The sequence below is a fragment of the Rhinoraja longicauda genome, chromosome 16, assembly GCF_053455715.1.
Source record: "Rhinoraja longicauda isolate Sanriku21f chromosome 16, sRhiLon1.1, whole genome shotgun sequence".
NCBI lineage: Eukaryota > Metazoa > Chordata > Chondrichthyes > Rajiformes > Arhynchobatidae > Rhinoraja > Rhinoraja longicauda.
The window spans coordinates 15397291-15415670 of NC_135968.1; the positions used below are offsets into that span (position 1 = coordinate 15397291).

At 52.9% G+C, this 18380-nt stretch overlaps 2 protein-coding genes across 8 annotated transcripts in view; one reads left to right on the top strand and one right to left on the bottom strand.

Annotated features, from left to right (window-relative positions):
- Positions 1-1093: 1093 nt before the first annotated feature.
- On the bottom strand, positions 1094-6785 carry inaa (internexin neuronal intermediate filament protein, alpha a). The gene is made up of 3 exons (XM_078413271.1): positions 5648-6785; positions 3159-3283; positions 1094-2025 (listed from the first exon to the last, which is right to left on the bottom strand). The coding sequence occupies exons 1-3, from the start codon at positions 6659-6661 to the stop codon at positions 1683-1685; spliced, it is 1482 nt and encodes a 493-aa protein (XP_078269397.1). The 5' UTR covers positions 6662-6785; the 3' UTR covers positions 1094-1682.
- Positions 6786-9264: 2479 nt separating this feature from the next.
- nt5c2a (5'-nucleotidase, cytosolic IIa) overlaps positions 9265-18380 on the top strand; it is a 55063-nt gene continuing 45947 nt past the window's right edge. For 2 of the 7 annotated variants that reach the window (XR_013548277.1, XM_078413272.1), the window contains exons 1-2: positions 9265-9381; positions 9527-9870. Coding sequence is in view for 1 of the 7 variants with exons in the window: in XM_078413272.1 (XP_078269398.1) it covers positions 9613-9870 (258 nt within the window). In the remaining 6 variants the exon portion in view is untranslated. Of the gene's footprint in view, positions 9382-9526; positions 9871-14255; positions 14278-14387; positions 14516-15118; positions 15238-17828; positions 17866-18380 lie in introns of those variants that run through there. The other 5 variants (XM_078413276.1, XM_078413273.1, XM_078413274.1 and 2 more) reach the window with 5 other exon arrangements.

The following is an 18380-nucleotide window of genomic DNA, read 5'->3' on the forward strand; positions in this document are numbered from 1 at the left end:
AGTATTAGAGCTTGCAGTCGTAGGCATTGGAACAGGTTCTTCAGCCCATCTTGACAATTTCTCTGCGTTTGGCCCAAGTCTTTTAAAAGTCGTAATTGTATCCGCTTTCATAGCTTCCTCTGGCAGCCCATTCCAGATATGGACTAACCCTCGTGAGTTTAAAATGATACAGTGAGGTCCCTCTTAAATCTCTCTGCACTCAACTTAAACCTGTGCCCTCTTGTTTTAGAATCCTCTACCTTAGGAAAAAGACTGAGCGTTCACTTCACCCGTGCCCCTCGTGATCTTGAACACCTCAATAAGGCCATCACTCAGCCTCCAACACTACAAAGAAAACAGTCCCAGCCCATCCAGACTCTCGAGCCCGCAAGCCCAGTACCATCCTGGTGAATCTCTTTCTCCATCTAGCTTGTCCAGTCATTTTATAATTTTATACATTCCCAATAAGATCCCCTCTCATCCTTCTAAACTCCAGTGATCACTAAGGTTATTAAGGGGTTGGACACGTTAGAGGCAGGAAACATGTTCCCAATGTTGGGGGAGTCCAGAACCAGGGGCCACAGTTTAAGAATAAGGGGTAGGCCATTTAGAACAGAGATGAGGAAAAACTTTTTTAGTCAGAGAGTTGTGAATCTGTGGAATTCTCTGCCTCAGAGGGCAGTGCCGGCCAATTCTCTGAATACATTCAAGAGAGAGCTAGATAGAGCTCTTAAGGATAGCGGAGTCAGGGGGTATGGGAAGAAAGCAGGAACGGGGTACTGATTGAGAATGATCAGCCATGATCACATTGAATGGCGGTGCTGGCTCAAAGGGCCGAATGGCCTACTCCTGCACCTATTGTCTATTACAAGCCCAGTCTTTCCAATCTTTCCTCATATGGCAGATCCTCCATCCCAGGGAATAACCTCAGAGGTGTGTTCATCCTACACCACATGTTGATACACATAAAGCTTTATTGGAGTGCAAGGGTCTCTCCCAACGTTTAACCTGGCTTGTCGTTGTGTCGAGAGCATAGTGAGACCTTCTGTAACAGCTCAGATTGACATTCACACATTAGATTCAAGAGTCAACAAAACTTGATTATATTTGGGGTTTATTTACAGAAAAGTTTGGTATATACGTAGTTTCTGGTTACCACGTGAACATCGAACAAGGTATCATGACCCTCCACCCATTACACTTCACAGCTACACAAACCAACATCATCATCTCTGGAACCATCCCGGCAGCTGCTGGCTCTTAAGGCAATTCTGTGGTGAACTCCCAGCAGAAAGTGGGCACCAGAGGGACTTCAGAGACGGGGTCACAAGTAACTAACGCCTAGACAACATGGACATCAAACTACACAGGGCAGACCAACAGGCAGCAATTCTGCTGTGCTCGCGATGAATGGCAGACACCAGTCAGCATCTCCAATCCCACTGGGCTGTGGTCACCCAAGTTTGACTTTCTGGGCACAATTACAGGAACATATCAATCACCCCACAAGGATCACAACACGGAGATAACATGATTCTTTGCCTCAATTAATACTGGCTTGAGGTCACTCACTACCAGGCTGAGGATTGAACTCTGATCCTACACAAGGGAGTGACTGGGAGATCCACCCGTGGACACGGCAGCAGCTTGGGCAAGAACTACGCTTCTTCGATCTACTCTGGGTGGAGGAGGCCAGGGGGAGTTCAAGGCACCGTGACCTTTGGGGGACTATTCTTCGCCGCCTTATGACCACTTGTGGTCTGCTCCTCCCTCTCCAACTTCTTGGTGGACACAATGGTCTCTTCAATGATTTCCTCATAAGCCTCTGCTTTTGGTTTGGAAGATTTCTCCAGTGTTTTGACCCCCACTTCCTGTTTGCTCTTGGAGGCACCAATGGTGGTGGAGGAGGAGGAGGAAGAGGAAGGGGTGGTCTTGGCAGTGGTGGTGAACCGTGGCTGGACGGGAGGCAAGAGGCTTGGCATGCTGGTGAGTGAGAAGCTGGTGATGTTGGTGTTGAGTCTGGTCTCCTCTCCCTCCAGAAGTTTCCTGTGGAACAAAGGCAAAGGCACAAAGTGTCAATTTTCCACTATCCTTGTTGCTTACAGTAATTGGCCGAGTCTCAGTGAGGGAATGGTCAAGGCAAGCCTAGACCAGCCGTTCCCTCCCCTTCTCAGGAGATTCAACAACATGCGCAGAATCTCAGCCCCGGCATGGCATTCTGGCACCTGTAACAATTCAAGTTGGGTGTCAGGGGGTATGGGGAGTAGGAAGGAGAATGGGGTTCAGAGGGGAAGATAGATCAACCATGTTTGAAGGACAGACTACATTTGATGGACCAAATGTCCCAACTCTGCTTCCATCTTATAAAGTCATTGTCCCCGACCATGTGAAGCATGTTCATTGAAGGTGTCTAGCAGCACCATTGTGTACAAAGGAGCACTCCACAATAACATTGGCCACTGGTGAACTGCCATTTTATAAATGGTCAATCAATGAAAGATTTGCCCAGCACACACCCACACCTTCACGGTACCAAGCAGAACTCAGGGACAACATCCAGTTGAAGATGGAGGGGTTTGCTGTGGGTTTACTTGCTGACGTGCCTCCCTTGACCAGTCAAGTTTGTGAGAGACACCACAGCCAACTAGCACCTGTGCCAGGTCTATGCAGGTGAACGTCTTGCTTCCTCTGGTGCCCACAAAGACCAATAAAGCTGCCCTGCCTTCCAGCTCAGGCTGTGCTCATCTCACAGCAGCTGCTAACTGGGTGCAGACGGGAAAATGCTGGCTTCCCCAGTGACACCCACGCCCTGTTGTTGTTGTTGTGCTGAGATTATTCCAGGAGCTTCATCAGATGCACACAAAACTCTTGCCAAAACCCATCCCACTTCTAGGATCGGGCAGAGAATCAATGTCAAGTCAGTGCATGCACGGACTCCTGCCCACAGCCCCAATTCAGTTTAGTTTATTGTCACGTGTACCGAGGTACAGTGAAAAAGTTTTTGTTGTGTGTTAATCAGCCAGCGGGAAGACAATGCATGATTACAATCGAGCCGTTTGCAGTGTACAGGTACAATGACTGGCTGCTTGAACAAGGCATTGACACCCGTCAGGCTCTACACACAAAGCACCTCCACAGGGTGCAGTCTCAGTGCAGGGGTACTGCACGTCAAATCTTACCTGTAGGCAGCAATCTCTATGTCCAGGGCCATTTTCACGTTGAGGAGATCTTGGTACTCCCGGAGGTGACGGGCCATCTCAGCCTTGGTGTTCCTCAGTTCATCCTCCACCTGGCCGATTGTATCCTAGAGGGCAGAGAGCTTGCACACTTCAACATTTCCCAAAGATTCAGGCGCCTAGCTTGAGACATCGCCCAAAGTACAAAGTGCAGCCTTACTCCAAACATGACAGAGCCTTAACCACCATCTTAAGCACAAAATGCTGGAGTAACTCAGCGGGACAAGCATCCCTGGAGAGAAGGAACGGGTGACGTTTCGGGTCGAGACCCTTCTTCAGAAGTCTAAAGGGTCCCGACCCGAAACCTCACCCATTCCTTCTCTCCTGGGATGCTGCTTGTCCCGCTATCTTCGGTTTAGTTTCAGTTTCTCCACCATCACCCTTACAGCACGGCACTATCTAGAAAGGGGCTAGCTGATATCCCTCCGCAAGTCAATGGGCCAATTGCACAAGTTGCCAAACGCGAGCCATCAAACGGAGGCTGAAAACAGGACAAGCGTGTTAGAAGAGTCAGCAGCCCAGCCGATAGCTCTGTTACACATCACCAAGCCACCAACCCAATCCTCAATCCCAATTAGCAGCCTCAGTAGCTGAGAACATTGCAGAGAAATCCCTCACCGCCATCTCAAGTGTAAGCCGTTACTCTGGTAATTTGCACCAGCCTTACACCCACTCCAGATGGGAAACGTACTCGGCGCTGCCCTTCCATCTTCAACAACTACTTATCTATCCTTCACAACTGGGTCAGGCTTCACAACTTCACACCACACCTACCGTCAGCCAATGTCGGGAGCCACGACTGCCCCGACGTGGCAACTTCAACAGCCTGACCGCGGGAAAAGACGGCAGGGAAGAGAAAAGACATTCTGGCCTTCCATCACAGTGAGGAGGTGACTGGAGGAGACTCACTGTGATGGATGTTTCTTTTGTTTCTTTTGTTTGGTGTTAGTTTATGATTGTATGTGTTATTGCATTTTTATTGACTATCTTATTGGTCTTATTGTTGAACTGCGGGTAATTTTTCATTTCACTGCTCATTTATGTGTATGTGACAAATAAATGTCTATTGACTATTGAGTGACAGCGACAAATCCTAGACCAGGCTGTGGCAACCCAAAGCCAGTCTCCCAAAGGCAGGCTTACAATGATCAGACTTCAAATATTCCACCGCTGAAATCAAACCTTCACAGCCTCTCATTCACAGCTGCTGCCAGCTGTCCCATTCCTGCAACAGAAACAAACCTGCGTAGGAAGGAACTGCAGATGCTGGTTTACACCGAAGATAGACACAGAATGCTGGAGTAGCTCAACGGGACAGGCAGTATCTTTGGAGAGAAGGAATGGGTGACGTTTCGGGTCGAGACCCTTTTCCAGACAGCAGGATCTTGATCCGAAACGTCACCCATTCTTTCTCTCCAGAGATGTTGCCTGACCCGCTGTGTTACTCCAGCATTTTGTGTCTTTCTTCGACAGAAACTAATCTGTCAGGAAAGGTGAGTGGGAAAATAAGGGGACAGAAATTAAACAAGTTTCAATTCCTACCACATTGCATTTAATAACTTAAATTGTACAGGACACCCACTACATTTAACTTGCCCTCTGGGAGCGTGTGATGGGGCGGCGTGGAGGGAGCTTCACTCTGTGTCTGGCCCCTTTTTAAAAATATAATCCAAAATGCTTTTATTCAATAATACACAAATACAGAGTGGTAACTAAATCAAGACTGCCATTGGCAGTTTACAATCAAACAGTGTGTCTGACCCCGGGAGTGTGTGATAGGCCGGTGTGGAGGGAGCGTTACTCTCTGAGTGTGACAGGACGGTGCTGAGGGAGCGTTACTCTGTCTGACCCGGCCAGTGTGTGTCAGGGCGGTGCTGAGGGAGCGTTACTCTGTGTCTGACCTGGGGAGCGTTACTCTGTGTGTGTCAGGGCGGTGCGGAGGGAGCGTTACTCTGTGTCTGACCCCGCCAGTGTGTGTCAGGGTGGTGCGGAGGGAGAGTTACTCTGTGTGTGACAGGGCGGTGCGGAGGGAGCGTTACTCTGTGTGTGACAGGGCGGTGCGGAGGGAGCGTTACTCTGTGTCTGACCCCGCCAGTGTGTGTCAGGATGGTGCTGAGGGAGCGTTACTCTGTGTGTGTCAGGGCGGTGCGGAGGGAGCGTTACTCTGTGTGTGTCAGGGCGGTGCGGAGGGAGCGTTACTCTGTGTGTGTCAGGGCGGTGTTGAAGGAGCGTTACTCTGTGTGTGACAGGGCGGTGCGGAGGGAGCGTTACTCTGTGTGTGACAGGGCGGTGCGGAGGGAGCGTTATTCTGTGTGTGACAGGGCGGTGCGGAGGGAGCGTTACTCTGTGTGTGTCAGGGCGGGGCGGGGCGGGGGGGGGGGGGGCGGTCTGGGCGGTAGATGCGCCGCTGTCCGTGGTGCTGAAGCAGGTACCTGGTAGCCGGCGACCTCTGCGCTGTGGCGCTCCTCCATCTCCTGCAGCTGCCGCTCCAGAGACTGGTTGGTGCCCCTCACCGCCTCCGCCTCGATGGTGCGGGACTGCAGCTGCCGCCGGTACTCGCTCAGCTCCTCCCGGTTGGCCCGCAACGCCTCGCTGTTCTTGGCCGCCGCCTCGGTCATGTCTGCGAACTTGTTCTTGTACCAGTCGTCGGCCGACTGCGTGTTGCGAGCCGCCAGACTCTCGTACTCGGCGCGGATGTCACGCAGGGCGGTGGTGAGCTCTGGGCGGGCCGGCATGGCGTCCACCTCGGCCGGCTGCTGCGCGGCGTGGAGCAAAGCCCTCAACTCCTGCACCTCCTCGCCGTGCAGCTTGTTCACGAAGGCCAGCTCCTCCAGCATCGCCTCCGCCCTCTTCTCCAGCTCCAGGCGGGCCAGCGTGGCCCCGTCCACATCCCGGCGGAGAGCCCTTGCCTCCGCCTCGGCCTGGCCTCGCTGCCTCTGCTCCTCGTCCAGCCGCTGGAGAGTCTGCTGCAGCTCCAACTCCAGGCTGTCCCGCTCCAGCAGCGCCTGGCAGCGGCCAGAGTTCAGCTCGTCTGCCCGGGACCGCAGCTCCCGCACCTCCTGCTCGTACAGCTCTGCCAGGCGGGGCGGCTCTGCGGAGCGCTGCCTCAGCGACGCCAGCTCGGTCTCCAAGCCGCGGTTCTGCTGCTCCAACCAGCGCACCTTGTCGATGTAGACGGCGAAGCGGTCGTTGAGGCCCTGCAGCTGCTCCTTCTCGCTGGTGCGGGTCAGGCGGAACTCGTCCCCCAGCCCCGCGGCCGCCGGCAGCATCTCCAGGGCGGTGGGCGAACGGTAATGACCGCGGGGCACCGACTGCGAGCGCAGGGAGACGGAGCTGCGGGCAGGCGAGGCCGAGTAGCCGGGGTAGCGGGACCCGGAGCGGGGGCCATCGCCGAACACGCGGCGGTAGGAGGAGGAAGACACGTACATGTCGGAGCCCAGACTCATGGTGGCGCCGACTGAACGCTGAGGAGGCGCGGCGTGGCTCTTATAGCGGGAGGGCGAGCTCAAGGTGGCCACGGGGCGGGGAGAGACCGGAGACCCGGCTGCTGCCTCTCCACGCCTCGCCTCGCCCCTCCGGCCTCAGTACCGTCCACCGCGCTCCTCCCCTCCGCCTCTTGCCCAATGACCCGTGGGGCCACTCGCAGCCGCTTCTGTTGGGGACTCTGGCCAGGGGTCAAAGATCCATCTTTCCCCCCGCCCTTGCACTACTACTACTACTACTACTACTACTCCTCCTCCTCCTCCTCCTCCTCCTCCTCCTCCTCCTCCTCCTCCTCCTCCTCCTCCTCCTCCTCCCTCCCTCCCTCCCTCCCTCCCTCCCTCCCTCCCTCCCTCCCTCCCTCCCTCCCTCCCTCCCTCCCTCCCTCCCTCCCTCCCTCCCTCCCTCCCTCCCTCCCTCCCTCCCTCCCAACTCTCCCCCCCCTCCTTCACCCCGCCCTTCACCTCCCTCCTCCCCCCCCTCCTCCACCCCCCCTCCTCCACCCCCCACGCCCTTCACCTCCCCCCCTCCCTCCTCCCCCCCCTCCCTCCTCCCCCCCTCCCTCCTCCCCCCCCTCCCTCCCTCCTCCCCCCCCTCCCTCCCTCCTCCCCCCCCTCCATCCTCCCCCCCTCCCTCCTCCCCCTCTCTACCCCCCTTCTCCACCCCCCGCCCTTCACCTCCCTCCGGTCGCCCCCCTCGTGTGAGGTCCAAAATGACCCACATTTGAATAGCATAAATTAGCGTCGTCGCCGCTCACCCACGGGGACCGCGCCCTGGACTAGACGGCGGCCTCTCGACCGGGGCTGGGGACCAGACTGGCCAACCCGCTGCCGCCTCTGGGGGGGGGGGGGGGGGGATTGCGGCGCCGGCCACCACTCAATGGGTGGTTTCAGCGGCGGACAGCGGCCGGGGCCACCCGGTGCATGGATGGGGTTTCAGCACCGGACAGCGTCCAGCTCCGGCCCGGGTCAGCACCAGCTCCGGGAACCAAAGGGAGATATTTTGCCCGGTCCGTGAGGGGTTGTGTGTAGGGATGAACTGCAGATGCTGATTTACACCGAAGATAGACACAAAATGCTGGAGTAACTCAGAGGGACAGGCAGCGTCTCCGGAGAGAAGGAATGGGTGACGTTTCGGGTCGAGACCCTTCTTCAGACTGATGTCAGGGGGGCGGGAGATATACTCCAGCATTTTGTGTCAGAAGGATCTCGACCCGAAATGTCACCCATTCCTTCAATCCGGGGATACTGCCTGTCCCGCTGAGGTTACCCAACATTTTGTGGCTATCTTCGATTTAAACCAGCATCTGCAGTTCCTTCCTGCACAAATGTAGAACGGATCATGTTTAGCTGAGCGGATGGTGACAACGAGGCATACAATCAGAAAAAATAACCAGGAGGACAGTGAAACTAGACGGGAAACTAGGGTGGGGCAGGAACGGAGAGAGAGAGAGAAAAAGCAAGGGTTACTTGAAGTTGGAGAAATCAGCTCATTAGCGACATCGGAGGTGCTGTTCCTCCAATTTGCGTTTGGTCTCACTGACAGTGGAGGATGTTCCGGACAGAAAGGTCAGCGTAGAGGGGTTGTGTTGGTCCTAATGGCACAGTGCCGCGCAAACAATTATATGAAGCAAGCTGTTTTTAATTGCAATAGAATATTGAGTTACTGCAGCAATTTGTGTCTTTTCTTTCCACTAGGATGTTGCCTGGGATTTAGAATATTAGTTATAGGGACGGGATTCAATATAGTGGAACGCAAGGAACTCCTAATGCTGGAATCTCGAGTCAAACACAAAGTGCCGGAGGAACTCAGCGGACCAGGCAGCGTCTGTGGGGGGAACAGACAAATCAGACTGAAGAAGGGCCCCGACCCAAAACATCAATTTTCCATTCCCTCCACAGATGCTGCCTGGCCCGTGGAGTTCTTCTGGCGCTGTGCGTCCTTCCTTCTGTTACTCAGCCAGCGTTCAGTACGTTCATCCTCGGAGTCCTGATCTCTGAGGTTTGGGTAGAGTGGATGGACATAGCCGCAGAATACAAGGACGTTCCTTCAGGAGGGAGATGAGGAGAAATTTCTTGAGTCAGAGAGCGGTGAATCTGTGGAATTCATTGTCACGGAAGGCTTTGGAGGCCAAATCAGTAGATATTTTTAAAGCAGAGATAGATATATTCTTGATTAGTAAGGGCGTCAGGGGTTATGAGGAGAAGGCAGGAGAATGGGATTGAGAGGGGAAGATAGAGCAGCCATGATTGATTGGCGGAGTAGACTTGATGGGCCGAATGGCCTAATTCTGCTCCTGTTACGTATGAACTTAGATATAGCTCTTAGGGCTAATGGAATCAAGGGTTATGGGGAGAAAGCAGGAATAGGGTGCTGATTCTGGATGATCAGCCATGATCATATTGAAGGAATGGGTGACGTTTCGGGTCGAGACCCTAAGAAGGGTCTCGACCTGAAACGTCGCCCATTCCTTCTCTCCAGAGATGCTGCCTGACCCGCTGAGTTACTCCAGCATTTTGTGTCTACTTTCGATTTAAACCAGCATCTGCAGTTATTTTCCCAATGATCATATTGAATGTAGGTGCTGGCTCGAAGGGCCGAATGGCCTACTCCTGCACCTATTTTCTATGTTTCTAACTTATGAACATGAACGTATGGCAAGACGCTCGTTAAAACATTGCTGTTGGTATGTAATAATTTTTGCCTCGGTGTTGAATCCTTATTTTTTTTTTAAAACGCTGCTAAAGGTTTGTTTTTTGTTGGTGTTTCTAAGTCAGGGAGCGGTGTGTTGTTGAAGTTAGGCTGAGATTCTTCTGTCTGTTTACCGGCAGCTCCTCACTCTGGTGATTAATTAATTAATTAATTAACCGCTCCAAGCCCGATCTTTCCGACATCTGCTGCCTCGTATCTCAGGGAAATGCACGTTTCCGATCTCAACAACCTCGCACACAGCCTCCGAACAGAAAGCACGCCGAGCTCAGTGCCCGACAAGGCAGCGCCGGGTCGCCGGGCGAGGCTGCATCTGGGCGGGTCGCGGCCGCGGTCACAGCGCCACAGACAAAGGCTTCGGTCCCCAAGGACTGCAGTCAAACTCCGGGACGCGGACGCATCGGGCTCCAGGCCGCAGGAAGACCGGCCGAGCCGGGCCAAGGCACCGGGGAGAGGAAAGGATGAGGTAGGAAGCGCAACTCTCGGGCTGGCGGTGACTGAGGAGGGCGAGGTCGCGTTGGCCATAGAGGAACGAAGCGCGGAACCGGCCCTTTGGCCCATCGCGTCCGTGCCGGTCATTTACCACCCATGTACACAGCTCCGATTTACCGGCACCTGTTCCGTAACATACTCTGCCCTCGGATGCAGCGTTTGTTCGTAGTCATAGAGTCACGGAACTGTGCAGCACATAATCAGGCCCTTCGGCCCATCTTGTCCATGCCGTCCAAGTTAGCACACAGGGCGCTTCCCATTTGTCTGCATTTAGCCTAACCTCCTCTGAACCGTTCCCGCCCACACATGTGTCCAAATGTTATCCAGATACAGTTGTGAATGTATCTGTCTCCTTCACTCACATAGGTCTCCCCATCAACCTCCGCCCACCAGCGAAATCTGACCCAACCCTAACCTTAACCCTCGTAATTGTACCGCTCCGTCGCCGGTCCTCCACCTGCCCCCCCAATTCCCCCAGCCCACCCCTCCTTCACCCCTCCCCCCTCTCCCACCTTTCACCCCTCCCCCCTCTCCCACCTTTCACCCCTCCCCCCTCTCCCACCTTTCACCCCTCCCCCCCACCTTTCACCCCTCTCCCACCTTTCACCCCTCCCCCCCTCTCCCACCTTTCACCCCCTGCCCAGTGGAGCCACATCTTGCCAACAGTGTGAGACTCCAACTGAACACAGTCCCCCAGCCCGATGTTTTATAAAGTTGAACCCCAGCTCCTTTTTATACTCTGGCGCAGCGAGTGAAGGCCGGCTTCTGGAACCCTTCCCCACCCCACGGGCCAGTGCCGCCACCTTCTGGGAAACTTGGATGTGGATCGTGAGGCCCCTCTGTTCCTCGATCCTCAACGTCCTACACTGCCCACTCCCCACAAAGTGCACCCGCTCCCATCTTCAGGGATAAATCCCATCTGCCGTCTCTGCCCAGCTCACCAACCGATCACTACAGTCCTAAACCATAGATTCCCACACCAGAAACCTCGGGTCTGCTTCGCCTGAGTCCCATTACATTATCGCGTGCATCACAGCTTGCTTGGTTTGGGAACAGCTCTCTCTGCCCAAGACAGACCGCAAGAAATTGCGGAGAGTCGTGGATGTAGCCCAGTCCACCACACGTACCAGACTCCCCACCATCGGCGCCAGAAACACCACGCTGTTTCGGAAAAGCAGCCAACATCATCGAAGGCTTGTCCACCCCAGTCATTCCTTCTTCTCCCCCACTCTGAAACAGACGCGCTACACGCTGGAAACTATACTCTGCACTCCATATCTTCCCCTTTGATCTTCCTGTTGTACTTGAGTTTGAACTGATTATATCTGTGCATGGTATATCTGATGCTACGCTTTTTCACGGTATCACTGCACCTCAGTGCACGTGACAATAATAGAGCGAAACCTAAAATGGAAGGCGGTTTTGCATTTACGTAGCATTTTCCTCCTCTAACAGCACTGCTCGTTTCCATGGGAGATCATAGGCTGGGGGGGGGGGGGTCACTGGTTTGCATTATTGCCCACAACTCCGACCCAGGGGTAAACAAGCTGCAACCAATATCACATAATCACTAGGACCCATTACACCCCTCCCAGTACATCACCAGCACATCCCAGCACAGTCCCACACAGTCGCACACACGCAGCACAGTCCCACATAGTCACAGCACAGGAACGCAGTACCAGCATAGTCCCAGCTCAGTCATACAGTCCCAGCATAGTAACACAGTCCAACACATCCAGCAAAAGTCCCAGCACAGTCCAACATAGTCCCAGCACAGTAACACACTTCCACACACCCAGCACAGTTCCAACACAGTCTCAGCTCAGTCCTACACAGTCCCAGCACAGTAGCACAGTCCCACACAGTCCCTACACAGTCCCACACTGTCCTAATTCAGACCCAGCAGAGTAGCACAGTCTCAACACTGTCCCAGCACAGTAACAGAGTCCCACATAGTCCCAACACTGTCCCACCACCGAGTCCACGACGACCATAGAGCACACTAGTTCTATGTTATCCCACTTTCTCATTCACTCACTACACACGAAGGGCAAGTAACCTACAAACCCGCAAGTCTTTGGGGCGTAGGAGGAAACCGAAGCACCCGAGGAACCCCACACAATCACAGGGAGAATGTGCAAACTCCACACAGACGGACAGCACCCGAGGTCAGGATCGAACCCGGGTAAGGCAGCAGCTTTACCCGCCACTGTGCCGTCCGTTTAGAGGGATATGGGCCAGACGCGGGCAAATGGGACTAGCCCACTAGGCAAACTTGGACGGCATGGATGAACTGGGCCGATGGGCCTGTTCTGTAATTCCTAGGTTTTTCCAGTCTCCTCCCCACTTGCTGCTTCAAGTAAACCCCACCAGAGGGCAGCAGAGTTCCACCGATCCACAGAGTCCTGCGCAACCTCCCGTAGCGCCGTTCACACCAGGAGCGGGGGGAGTATCAGACCAGGATGAGACCAACCGGGGGAGTATGAGGCTGGCGAGGGAGTATGGACCTGACGGTGAGAGTATGAGACTGACGGGGGGAGTATGAGACTGACGGGGAGAGTATGAGACTGACGGGGGGAGTATGAGACTGACGGGGAGAGTATCCTTCTATTGGAGATCACATACTGCTCCCAGCCACAACAGTCGCCAGCACCGGGGAATCCCGTCACGGGGGGTCAGTCCGGCACAGGCGACGCTGGGGGCTGAGGTCGGAGCGCTGACTGGGGCTGAGTGGCGCCACGCAACAGCTCTGGTCCCTGAGATCGACACAAAATGCTGGAGTAACAGCGGGACAGAGGGTCTCGATACGAAACGTCACCCATTCCTTCTCTCCAGAGACGATGCCTGTCCCGCTGAGTTACTCCTGCGTTTCGTGTCTATCTTCGGTGTAAACCTGCATCTGCAGTTCCTTCCTACACACAGTGCTGGTTCCTAAACCATTCCCATCACCAGCCTCCCGAAACATGGACAAGTAGGGTGAGATCAGCAAACACGTTGGTTTGATGCTGGACCGGAGTGGTCACTTGCTGCGGCGACCCAACGTCCAATGACTGCGTCCAGGGCCATAGTTATTCACCTGGAGTGTCGGCTTTACGTCCCGCAGTGGATTTAAAATTCAATAAATTAAATAAAGATGGACATTAAAAAAAGTTGATTATATTACCAAGATAGAAACTACTCATGTTCACGTAACTCAATTAGAGTGTCAGTGACGGAATTGGATGCCGTGAAACCCCAGACTGTCCTTAATCTTCCCGAGTTAGGTGCTCCGCTCTCACCACTCGGCCCATCAGGCTCTGTTCACCGCCAGGGTGGGATCATCCATCCACTTAGCGCCCACACCCCGGGAAACCCTTCCCACTGAAACTTGACGATTTCCAGAGATGAAGAATCAAGGACGTTTGTCGTGTGTAATTCTTACTTGCTGCAGCTTAACGCATACATAACGCAATAACGCATACATAACGCAATAACGCATACATAACGCAATAACGCATACATAAATATACAATAATCAATAGTACACTGGTTCAATTTTCCTTTATTATCACGTGTGCAAAGACACAGTGAAATTATTTTAAATTAATAATACCAAGCAGACGATTGACAATAAATTAATAACTGTAATACAGGGTAACCGTAATGGTACAAAACCGACGTCCAAAGACCCAGTCCGTAGGAGATCATAGTTGCTGAGGTTGGTGTTGTGCAGTTCAGAAGTGTTTAGCCTGGCCCTTTAAACCTCTGGGCAATTATTATCCCACTGATTTGTTTACTGACAGATTGGGATGTCGGTGACAGCGCTGTGTTTCATTGCCCGTCGCTGATTGCGCCTGAACCGAGGGAGCAGTTTCGACCCAAGCCAGGTTCACATGGAGGCAGACTCGGAGCAGGACTTGGTGGTGGGTGAACGGGACACCGGCACCATAAAAGACAATTATTGCATCGCCAGGATTTCAGTTCCCCGGCGGCCTGAGGTGAACTCGTGCTTCCGGATAATGATGCAGAAGGCTATGGTTGGCATGGGCGCAGTGGGCCGAAGGGCCTGCCTCTGTCCTGCAAAGCCGTAACACTCTCAGCAGTGATAACCCAGAAACATCCAGCAACTAAACGTCTGCCCTTCCAATCCCTTAAATGCAAACGGTACATGAAACGCTCCCAACCGTGGACAAGGTGCTCGTCCCTTTATGGGCTCTCGGGTACTGATGGGGTGCCTGTCCCTTTAAGGCTCTCTCAGACACGGACGGGTGCCTGTCCCTTTATGGCTCTCTCAGACACTGTCCCTTTAAGGCAGGCTCCAGTCCGGAGCGGTGACGTCCCGGTCGGAGTCGCGCGTGCGCAGTGCGTTCAGTCGGTTGGCGCCTCACAGCTCGCGCGGGTGAGTTTGGGGAGCGGGTGCCGGGGCGACGGCGGTTGCCGGGGTGACGGGTCACTGGGGGCGACGGGTCACCCGCGCGAGCGGTGGCGACCGCGACCGTGACCGTTGGCGCCTGCGTGCTGCCGGTGGCGGGCCCGCTCGTTGCCGCCGCTCCTGGCGCTCGCCCCCTCCCCTCCTCTGCCGCCAGATCCGGGGTAACGGGCCATGGCCGCAGCTCCCCAGGGCCATCGCATCGCAGGTGCACCGATCAAACGATGGCCCCGGGCCCTGAGCCCTCTCCTCGCCACTGCCCGATTCCCCGTTACCTCAGCCCCGCTCCCCGGGACCCCCTCAATCTCACCCCCCCCCCCCCCCCCCCCCCAGTCCCCAGACCTCCACTCCCCTCGGTCCCTGATCTCCCACCCTCCTTCCTTACTCTCCCCTCGGATACCCCTCATTGGGCGACCCCTACCCCTCACTGGCAGGATACCCCTGCCTCTCCCACTGCCTTTAGGGCTCTCCCTCCCCCTCCAATGCCCTTCCTCTCGCTCCCCCACCACCCCCATGCCCTTCCTCTCAGACTCCTGCAGTCCCCTGACTTCTACCTCTTCTTGGGCCCCTATGTCTTCGCCTTTTCCCTGACATCCACAGATCTTCCCACTGGTCTCTTGATCCACCCCTCCCCTTGCCCCCCTGCTGTCTGTCCCACCCAGATTTCCCCTCTCCTTGGGGGTTCCTTGTACAAAAGGGACGGGTTGCACCTTAATGGGCAGGGGACCAACATTCTGGCAGGTTCTGACATGCTACATGAGTGGGTTTAAACTAAATAGTGGGGGGAGGAGACAAATTGGAAATACAAGGATGGAATTAAAGGGAAAGAGAGTATAGGAAAAGTTAGGAAAGACACCAGAATTAATGGGGCAGAAAGCTCACGAAGAGGTAGGAGAGTATGGCCAGGTGAAATAGGAATAAATGTGAAAGGTGAGGTGAGTAATGGATTAAAAGTATTATATATGAATGTACAAAGTATAAGATGTAAAGTGGAAGAGCTTGAGGCTCAGTTTGAGATTATAGATATGACATTGTGGGGTTTACAGAGACATGGCTGCAGGAGGATCGGGTCTGGGAACTGAATACACAAGGTTATACGTCCAATAGAAAGGACAGGCAGGTAGGCAGAGGAGGTGAGGTCGCTCTGTTGATGAGGGATGAAATTCAGTCTCTTGTGAGGGGCGTCATAGGAACAGACGATGTAGAGTCGCTGTGGATAGAATTGAGGAATTGTAAAGGTAAGAAGACACTAATGGGAGCTATCTACAGGCAGATAGAATTGGTTGGCAGACAAGAAGCAAAGAGTAGGAATAAACGGGTCCCTGTCAGAATGGCAGGCAGTGGCGAGTGGAGTGCCGCTATGCTCGGTGCTGGGACCGCAACTATTTACAATATATATTAATGATTTAGATGATGGGATTAAAAGTATCACTAGCAAATTTGCAGATGACACAAAGCTGGGTGGCAGTGTGAACTGTGAAGAGGATGCTAGGAGGTTGCAGGGTGACTTGGACAGGTTGAGTGAGAGGGCAGATACATGGCAGATGCAGTATAATGTAGATAAATGTGAGGTTATCCACTTTGGGGGCAAGAACAAGGAGGCAGATTATTATCTCAACAGTGTCAGATTAAGAAAAAGGGAATTCAGTAATTTGAGTTTACCATAATACCATAATAAAGCAACTGACAAAGGGGAAATTTTAAAATACTGTTTTTAACATTATTATTTTGTTCAAATTTACCCCCTGGGTAGGTGAAATTTACCCCCTGGGGATAAATTTACCCCAGGTTGGGAACCCTTGCAGTAGAGGCCAATTCACTAGATGAATTTAAAAGAGCGTCAGATAGAGCTCTAGGGGCTAGCGGAGTCATGGGATATGGGGAGAAGGCAGCCATGGGTTACTGATTGTGGATGATCAGCCATGATCACAATGCATGGTGGTGCTGGTTCGAAGGGCCAAATGGCCTCCTCCTGCACCTATTTTCTATGTTTCTATTCCACGCACTAGGGTGGCCCAGTAATGTTCTCTCCACTCTTTTCCTCCCTCCCACTCCTCAGATTCCCCCTCTACTCGAGCCTCTCCCCAATCTCTACAATGGCTTACCTCCCTCCCCCCTGATCCCTCTCCCATCCACATCCTAAAAAACTGCCTGACTTTCTGCAGTTTCCTCCCAGTAGTCTCTCTGGACTTTCTGCAGATTTTCTCTTCCCTTTGTACACATTGTTCCCTGAACCACGTCCCACGTCTCCCCCCCCCCCCCCCCCCCCCCCCTTCCTCCTCTCGCTCCCAAACCCGCTCTCCCCCTTTCTCCATCCTGGTCACTAGGATGTTTCTTGCTCTCCTGATATTTGTTCCTGGGCACTGCTCGGATGGTGATGCATGTTCCTGTGCCTGCCTTGCTGTTGTGTATGGGGCTGGCTGAGAAATGTTTCAGCAGAAAGGAGGATGGGTGATTAATGACCACTGTTACTTACACATGACCGAGCTGCTGCCAGTTTAATAAGTTTGGTTGATAAACAGAGACGAGCAATTCTCAATTGGACAGTGGCAACATTTGAAGTAATTGGAAACTGTTCCGGTTTCTGGTTTCAAATCTTGGACTGGGTGACTTGGCTACTGGTTCTGTTAGCGCTCAGTTGGCGCTGAGAAGAGGTGAAAGAACACAGGTTATACTTTTGACTTAGCAAAGATTCTCTTGTGGACCATAAATTATGTATTGTGGAGACAGATCTAGTGTGGTTCTGTTACCGCATTAATTGGATGACACAATTTTCAATCTTGTCATGATAAGTGTGAATTTGAATTACTTTGAAATAAAAGGCAGACAGAACTCTGAGACGGTTAGGTTGTCATGGTGTACTGTGTGTCCTCAACAAGATCTGGCTCATTCTTATGTTAGCCACTCTGAACTTCCCATTTAAACTGCTGAACAAGCCACTCGGCTATTACACCACTATCTCTGGGTCGGTGAGCTGCTAGTGACACCCACTCTCCGAGTGTACATTTTACAATGATAATGGCTTGGGTGGATCCGCACAGTTCGCTGTGGTACTGAGTCATGTAAGATAGAAAATACTGAAAGTGTCAGCGTGCCAAACCTGAAACGTTTGCTCTGTGTCTCCCTCAAGACAATGACCGTGAAGCTCAGTGAATTGACTCCATTTCTTTTGTGTGTTAGAACCAGAGATGTTTTCATTTGAGGGTCCGGAATATTTTGTGCATTTGCTTGCAAGGCACATTAATGTTTTCTTTGGCTTTGATTAGAGAGTAGTTACTCGGAGAAGTGTTTGTATAGCCTCTGTGACTTCCTGTGCTGTAAAAGTCTAATTGTAAGAAATCGTTGCAGGCACATTCCCAGAAAGAGGATGCACCAGAGAGTAGTCCCACTGAGTTAGCTCCTCCGCTCTGAGCCGCAGTTGGAGATCTGCATTGCAGTTTTCAGTCGGGCTCTTTGATAGAAGTGTGTGTACTTTGGCCCAGTGCATCAGGGAGGTATTTCACGCTGCAGCAACGTACTGCGACTTTGCTGTATAGCAGGGACTGCTGCTGAACCTGGGTGAGTTTTACAGCAGCACACTGCGCAGGCAGCAGACCAGTTTACTGAGTGTTTTGTATTAGAACATCATAAACAGTGTGTCGTGATGTTCTGGGGTGATTAACACTGCACAGACAGTAATGAAAGTGCCGGAAAGAATGAGTCATGTTGGGCCTAATTACAGGGCACAGATTTTATCAATTTTAACTGAAGATTCATAAAAGGTGTGATAGTGAGGTTGAGGAAATTAGTAGTATGGTTGTTAAAAGCGATACGTGTAGATCCATGCCTGGTTTTACTGTTGTGCATCCGGTCCATAATCCAGGCCGGGTTTTGTACTGCGTTATCCTGATGTTAGTTAGGAGACTATCCTGAGAGCTGGAGATAACGGTAGCCAGCATTTGTACTGCCAATGATCTGCTAATAAAGGACTTAAAGTGTCTCTGAATGCACCCACTCACAAACATGGTGTCAGAAGTGGCCGTAATTTAATTTTTTGAGTCACCACCATTTGTTTCCTCAAGACTTTTGACGTC